Consider the following 7,250-nt stretch of genomic DNA (forward strand, 5'->3'; position numbering starts at 1 on the left):
CCCCTCCCACCCCCCTTGCGGTTTCAACTTAGAGATTTTTTGGCATCTTAGAAGTTTTGTCTGAGCGGCCCAGGGCAACTCTACCCCCACTGCGCGGCCAGCGAGTACAGCGACCTGAGTAGCTCCACGGCGCGACTGTCGGAGGAGGCGAGCGCCAGCTCCTCGGAGCTCGACTGCTTCCTGCCGCTGTACTGAGGCAACACCGTGGAGAACACGGGGTCCGTGATGAAGGCACCGTATGTGGTGGCCGCCGCCGTGCTGAGCGTTGTCGGCGGCCTCCTCGTCGAGGTCGAGGTCGTGGTGGTCGTGACCGCCGGCCTCTCCCGCACCCGAGAGCTTAGCGCCGCGGAAGGTGACGACTCGCTCGACTTGCCCGCCTTGGTCCTGGAGGCCGTTCTCCCCACCAGCCGCGAGTGCTTTCTCTTGGCGGGGGTGGGCGTGCTAGAGGTGGCTCTGGGTGACGTGGTCTCGGGGATCGTCGCCGTGGTGGTGGTGCTGGTGGTTGTGGTGCTGGTGGTGGTATGAACCTGGCTCGTGTTGAGAAGCGCCTCAAGGAGCTGGTCCCGCACTTCCTGGGCGCCGCCACCACCCGCCTGCTCGTTGATGTTGTTGTTGACGAGTAGCAGCACAAGCCGTCGGATCGTTACGTTGGTCTCGGCCTCCTTGAGCATGCTCATTAACATGTCAGCCATGCTGGCGTTGAGGTGGCCGAACATGGCCTCCGCCGCCTCCACCATGGTGGTGTTCATTGGCACGCTCTCGGGTCTGCTGCTGCTGGCAGTGGACGAGCTGACGCTCGAGGTGACGGACATGGTGATGGAGCCACTCCTGGGCACGACGGCACCGCTGGGCGCCGGCCCCGAGGTGGGGTCGGCTCCGGCTGGGAGCACCCAGGTGCTGCTCTGAGTGTCCTCCGGGGCCGCCGTCGGCGGCAGGATGCTGCTGCTTGGCGGGGTGTGCACTGCATGCTGCCGCGGGTGGTACGTGGTGATGGCCGACGGCGTCGTCGTGGACGTCGAGGCTGTGGGCCCCGCGGTAGACCGCACCGCGTGCACTGTCGTCGGGGACGTCGTAAGCTCGTAGTTGATGGCCAATGGGTTGAGTGGCTCATGGGCGTTGAGCGTGTCCTCGGAGGGCAGCCGTTTGGGCTGCTGCTGCTGCGGCTTGCTGAGGTCGAAGGCGGTGGCTTTGCCGGAGCGCAGGTTAACGCGGTAGCGCGTCCGCGTCGTGTCCAGAGAGTGCTCGAGCAGACGGGATGCAAACGCGGGTGAAGTCGCCGTGGTGGGCTTGGCGAGCAGCTTGGCCTGCGCCACCGTCACGGGCACGGCGGAGCCGACTGGCGCCTTGGTGGACAAAGCCTTGGGCGTCAGCGTCTCGGGAGTGGTCAGATACTTGGCACCCCGGAAGCGCACCTCTTGCGTGGTTGGCACCGGCGTCGTTGTGGGTGGTTGCGTCGGCCTCGGCGTTGTGGTTGGAGGTGGCGTTGGTTTCAGCGTGGTGGTGGTGGTCGTCGTCGTCGTCGTGGTTGTCGGCGGCGCGGCTGGTGGCAGGCTGGTCCTCACGGCTACAGTGGAGGACGCGGCAGGCGTGTGTGTGGGGGTGACGAAAATAGGGCCGGTGTACTTGGGCTTCTTGGTGGGACTCGTGGACTGCTGAGGGGCTCTGGCGGCCACCGGCGTTGGGGTCGTGGCGGGCCGGGCGCTCTGCTTGGGCAGCGACTTGGACACGGGTTTCAGCGTTGGTTTAGGGGTAGATTTGGGAGTGGCGACTGGGCTCGCAGTAGTTGGCCGAGCCGGGTTGGCGGGCTTGGGGCTAGACTTCGGGGTGGGCTTGGCGGTCGGCTTGACCGCAGGTTTGACCGTGGGCTTGGCAGTTGGCTTGACGGTAGGCTTCACCGTGGGCTTGACTGTGGGCTTCACCGTGGGGTTGGGCTTGGCGGTGGAAGACGCGTAGGAGTTGTCTCTCGCCACGTACGCCTGGCTGCCAGCCGCCACGAGCACGGGGTCTACGGCGTCGACGGCGTTGCTGCCAGAGGCGGAGGGCGCTGAGGGCGCGGACGGCGCCGTGAGGGACGCCGACCTGAGCGTGTTGTTGTACTCCGAGTGCAGAAGAACAGCCAGCTGGTTCAGGTCCTCTGGAACGAACGAGCCCAACGCGTTGTCAATCTTCTCTAGGTTCTCCTTGGGTATCTCATGCTGTTTGGACGCCGGTGGGTTAGTCGCGCCGACGGTGGTGGCCTCGGTGAGCGACGGCGGTGTCGTGACGTCGGTGAGCGTTGTAGCGGCGGTGGTGACTCCGGGCGGGGTCACGCCCGAGCCGTAGGGGCTGTAGCGCGAGTTGTTCTGGAAGCCGCCGTACCGAGGCAAGCCGACGTCCTGCACGCCGCCCGCCGTGGGGAAGTAGTCGTCCGCGGACAGCGCCGACGGCCCTGATGGCCCTGACGGAGGGCCCGTCCAACTCTCGTTGAGCGCGCTGAGGATGGCGATGAGGCTGTTGACGTCGGCCGCGATTGAGGTGTAGTTGGACGAGTCTGGGGGCACGGTGGGAGGCGCCGTCTTGAGCGTGGAGTAGTACCGGCTCTGCGAGTCCAGGAGCGACTCCAAACGCTGCAGCGGCGCCTCCAGGTCAATGGCGGGGAAGTCCGCGCCCAGTGGTTGCACCGGGGCGGTAACCGTCGTGCTGAGGGGCGCGACGGTCGTGGGGACGGCCTCGTTGACGGTGGTTGTGGCAAAAATGATGGGCAGGTAAGGCGCGGGGCCGGCTGGCGTCACCTCGAACAGCTTGCTGCCGCTACTGCCGCCCTTGTTCACATCCGAGTACTCAAGCACCTCGTCGCTCTCCTTGGTCACGGACGATTCCTCTGCCAGGCTTGTGGCGCTCGCGTCTGTGGACGATGACGACGGCGCGGACGAAGACGATGATGAGACGGGTGCTGATGGCGAGGAGGCCTCCGTTGTGATGGTCGTGATGTCGACGTCATTGGGGCTGCCCGTCGTTGAGGACGGCGGCGGCTCGGTTGGACGCACCTCGGCGAGGACCTTGCGGAACGTCTCCGGGTCCTCGAGGTAGGCGGAGAGCGCGCGCGTGAAGACCTGGGCCAACTCGCGCAAGTCCGCGTTGTCTGCTATGCTGGGCAGACCCTTCTCGCGCGCAGCTTGGATGCTGTTGGACAGCTCGGCAAGGTCCAGCGCGTCGGCGCGCTCGGGCTCCACGATGCCGCGACTCTGCTCGCCGCGTAGGTCGTTGCTGGGGTTGAGGTTGACGGCGGACTTGGTGTCCAGCAGCAGGTCGTAGGGCGTGGTCGGAGGGTCGTAGGTGGAGGTCGTGGTCGTGGTTGGCACCTCGGTCTCTGCGAACAGTGACGAGTACGAGTCCTTGGTGAGCTGGGTGAGGGAGGCGGGCAGCTGTTCGCCGTCCTGGCCGCTGGCCGTGAAGTCCGTGAAGTTGCCGCCGTTCGCGTGCGGCAGTAGCAGCACGTCGGAGATGGATATGGACTCCTTGAACGGCGCCTCTTCGGCCGTGAGCAGCGCGGGCAGTGGAGTGGTTGGCGGCTCCGTCGCGACCGTGGTCTCGATCTCGTCGTCGGGCGCGGCAAAGTAGAGCGCGAGCGACTGGAGAGACCCCGGCCCGGAGGCCGACGGCCCGGCCGTCGCGTTCCTGGCCGCGGCGGCCGCCGGGTCGTCGCTCTCGGGCAGCGGCGCGGACAGCTCCAGCGTGCGCAGCGAGGCGTGCTGCAGCGTGACTGCCGCGGTGCTGGCCTCCTCCATGGCCGCGGTGATGGCCGTGGCGGCCTCTGTCGTGGGCGGTTCGGGCGAGGCCTGCGCCGTGGTGCTGGAGGCGGGCCGCACTGCAGGCTTGGGGATGATCCTGGCGAGGGTGATGTATCGCGTGGTGGGCGGCTCTCGGGGAGTCTCCCTCGTCGGCTGCTGCCTCAGGGGGGTCGCCGCCGAGGAGGGTGGCGTGGTGCTAGACACGGAGCGCGTCCGCTGCAGCTCGACGTACTTGGTGGAGTAGGTGGGCGTAGGCGACGGTGGCGTCGCCTCCGCCGGGGTGGCCGTCTTGGCGCGCAGGGAGTTCTGGTACTTGCGGTAGAACGGCGTGGGCTCGCCGGGGGCGGCCGTGGTGGCCACCGCGTCTGAGCGCTGCCGCTTTATCTCGGCGTACGTCTTGCTGTTGGCCTGCAGGCGGTAGATGTTGGGCGGGGTGGTGCTGGCGTGGAACTGGCTGGGCGCCTCGGACACGACGCGCGACTCGAAACTGGGCGACTCTACGTACTGCGTCTCGAGGGGTCGGTTAAGCCCGAAGCTGAAGCGGCTGGAGCCCCGGCCGGTCGCGAAGGACGCTGTCTCGGCCGGCTGCTGTCGCTCCAGCGGGTCGTGCTGCGGCTCGTCCTGCGGCCGAGGCAATTGCTGCTGCTGTGGCTTCTGCTGCTGCTTCTGCTGCTGGTGCTGGTGCTGCTGCTGCTGATGCTGCTGCTGCTGATGGTGCTGCTGCTGCTGGTGCTGCTGCTGCTGCTGCTGGTGCTGCTGCTGGTGCTGCTGCTGCTGCTTCTGCTGCTTGAGCGGCTGCAACTGCGGCGTAGACGTGACCTTGAGGTAGGGGTTGACACCAGGTGGGTAGTTGAGCTCCTCCTCCTTGCTCCTGTACGTGGTCCTGGGCCCGTTGGACTCGGCCGTCGCGAAAGTCTCCCTTCCGCGGGGGCCGCCCTGGTCGTCCTGCTCCTGCTGCTGGTTCTTGTTGAAGCGGAATTGGCCTTGCACGCCGCGGCCCCGCGGCACGGGCGAAGACGAGTAGGTTGGCCCGGTCGTGGACACTGTCGACGCGAAGCTCCCGGGCCCGGTAGTGGATGCCACCGTGGGGTTGGCGACGCGGTTCCTGCTCCCGAAGTCGCCAGCGTTCGCCGAGGCGCGACCCGGGCCCGTCACGAAGGACTGCACGTTGCTTCCATAGCGGTTCTGCTGCTGCTGTTGCTGTTGCTGCTGCTGTTGCTGCTTTTGCAGAAAGTTGCGGTTGCCGTTAAACGTAAAGCCGTCGCCTCCAGGCGCCGTCTGTCCGTGGAAGGTGCGGGAGCTGCGTTCATCACCCGAGGACACCGAGGACGCCGTCGACTGAAAATTATTGTTGTTATTGTTGCTGCTGCCGCCGCCACCATTGCCGCCGTTGTTGTACGAGCCGTAGAAGCTGCTGCTCGCGCTGGTGGAGAAGAAGCCACCGCCTGAGCCCGACGGCGGCCTAGAGCTGAAGCTAGTGGGCTGCGTGGGCTGCGCGGGCTGAGCGCGCCGTTCGGTGCTGCCGATGACCCTGGTGTAGGCTGAGTCCGTCCTGGGCGTGGAGGGCGCCAGGCTGGCGGCGCGCTGCCGCACCGCCTCCTGGTCCGTCGCCAGCTGCTCGGCGCTCGACTCGTACAGGCCCTCCGACTCGGCGCAGTCCACCTTGAACCACCAGTCGCAGATGAGGTGCGACTGGCGGAACACGGTGCCGTTCGGACACAGGAACGAGATCTTGCGCCCGCCGTCGCAGATGTGGAACACCTGGGAACAGACAAGCGGAGCGAGGCGGTGAAAGGCAGCACTTCGGCGCCGGGCGGGCAGGCCACCCCTCCGGCGGGCGGGCTGCTGCGCGGCCTGGCTGCAGGGGCCGTAAAGGGAGAGCGGAGGAGGGGCCGGGGCAGGGACGAAAAGGGCGAACCGTGTCATCGGCGGCGCTGCCGGCCGGCCCGGGGTCCGGGGGCCAGGCCGCTGTGTCCGCGGAAGTCGCGATAGATAGCGTGGTCCACCGCCACCGCCCGGCCGCCCTTCAGGACTACCACTAGCTCCGTGGCGGCGGCGGCGGCTCGGTCACGACCGCCCCGGCCCGGCCTTGTATCGCACGCCTCGCATCTTCGGCTTCCTCTCACTTTAGATATTTGGCCAATAATATGATAATTCACGACGAGCGCCCCCGCTGCCTCACAAAGGGCTGCGTGACGTCGAGGCTGTCGTGTCCCCCAGGAGAGGGTCGTGAGAAGCGATGAATTACTACATGGAGCGGCGCGGCGGGTTAGGGTAGGTCAGGAAGAAGCCGCCAGGCGGGGCGGGGCGGGGCGGGGTGGGGCGCGCGGCGCGCTGTCATCGGCGAGTACAAGCCGGATGTGCATCTGTGTGTTCACTCGCTTGAGGGAGGGAAAGACATCGGCGACTTCTCATCAGTTACAGAGAAGTGCATACAGCGGAGTGATGCAACATACACACACAAAAATATTTACTCAGTTCTCAGTGAAACTGCGAACACGGACACGCCTCCTCTTCATACTACTCTATCTTCAGAAAGGACCGAGTTAAAACGAAGAAACAAAAAGAAAATTTGATTCAAAGAAGAGGCTAGAAATATCCAACAACCGAACACTGGCCATCTTAGAGATAATCCAGATAGCTTGTATGTCATTTTTGCAGGGGGCGGGGCGGGGTTTATGCAAGCTCTCATAGCGCCTAGTGGGTAGGCAAAATCGTGCCGGCAGTGCATGCGTGTACTGCAGGGTGGCCTATCCTGAATCTCGCAGGCGCCGGGCTCCTTTAAATTCCCGAATAAATCCGAGAAAACTAACTACTTTATGGACGATTTCTTACGCGGACTTCGGCCACTAACACCTGACGACCCCAGAACAGGCCACCAGTGCATAGAGCATGGAATTTTGTTGCCTACCTTATCAAGAATAATCTTTCAAAATTTAGAAACATTAATTCACATCAACAGAAGCTGTAAGTCAACATGATGTAAGATAAAAACGTGCACCCTTGGCTCGACTCTATTAGAATACGTGATACGCTGAACCAACTGAACCCTGAAACACGTGTTTACTTTGGCACGCTAGTATCCCCTTTCGTGATTTGTTCCCGAAAAGGTCCCCTAACTCTGCGCGAGCGACTGCCCTCTCCCCCCAGCAGCTCGCCTACAGCCGGCAGCTGCTGCTTCATCACTTTCATCAGATGCCCTTTTATTCCTTACGTTTCCCTTTTTCTGGTCAGAAGCAGTGCGGCGTGCGGCCGTTCGTTGGCCCGCGCGCAGAGGACCCAAACATTTTTCGTGTAAGGGTAATTTTCGTCAATGGGGATCGGTTTAGTAATTTCCATTTTTCTCTCACACTGCCTTCCGCCGCCCAATAACCGCACTTGTGCTGCACTGAGCGGCTGTGGTCGTATCGCTGTGCCATAACGAGAGAGAGAGGGAGAGGGAGGGAGAGGGAGGGAGAGAGGGGGAGGGGGAAGGGAGAG

The 7,250-nt window shown here is 64.4% G+C and overlaps 2 protein-coding genes across 6 annotated transcripts in view; one reads left to right on the forward strand and one right to left on the reverse strand.

Annotated features, from left to right (window-relative positions):
• The window catches only part of LOC113203876 (aspartyl/asparaginyl beta-hydroxylase), a 24,414-nt gene that overhangs the window by 13,555 nt on the left and 3,609 nt on the right, over positions 1-7,250 (forward strand). The window lies entirely within an intron of this gene.
• The window catches only part of LOC113203901 (mucin-5AC-like), a 142,005-nt gene continuing 134,770 nt past the window's right edge, over positions 16-7,250 (reverse strand). For all 4 annotated transcript variants that reach the window (XM_026418834.2, XM_026418836.2, XM_026418835.2 and 1 more), the window contains one exon: positions 16-5,531. In XM_026418834.2, coding sequence (XP_026274619.1) covers positions 81-5,531 — 5,451 coding nt within the window. In that variant the 3' untranslated portion in view covers positions 16-80. The remainder of the gene's footprint in view (positions 5,532-7,250) is intronic.

Source organism: Frankliniella occidentalis, unplaced genomic scaffold (genome assembly GCF_000697945.3).
Source record: "Frankliniella occidentalis isolate FOCC.00 unplaced genomic scaffold, Focc_3.1 Scaffold94, whole genome shotgun sequence".
NCBI classification, from domain to species: domain Eukaryota; kingdom Metazoa; phylum Arthropoda; class Insecta; order Thysanoptera; family Thripidae; genus Frankliniella; species Frankliniella occidentalis.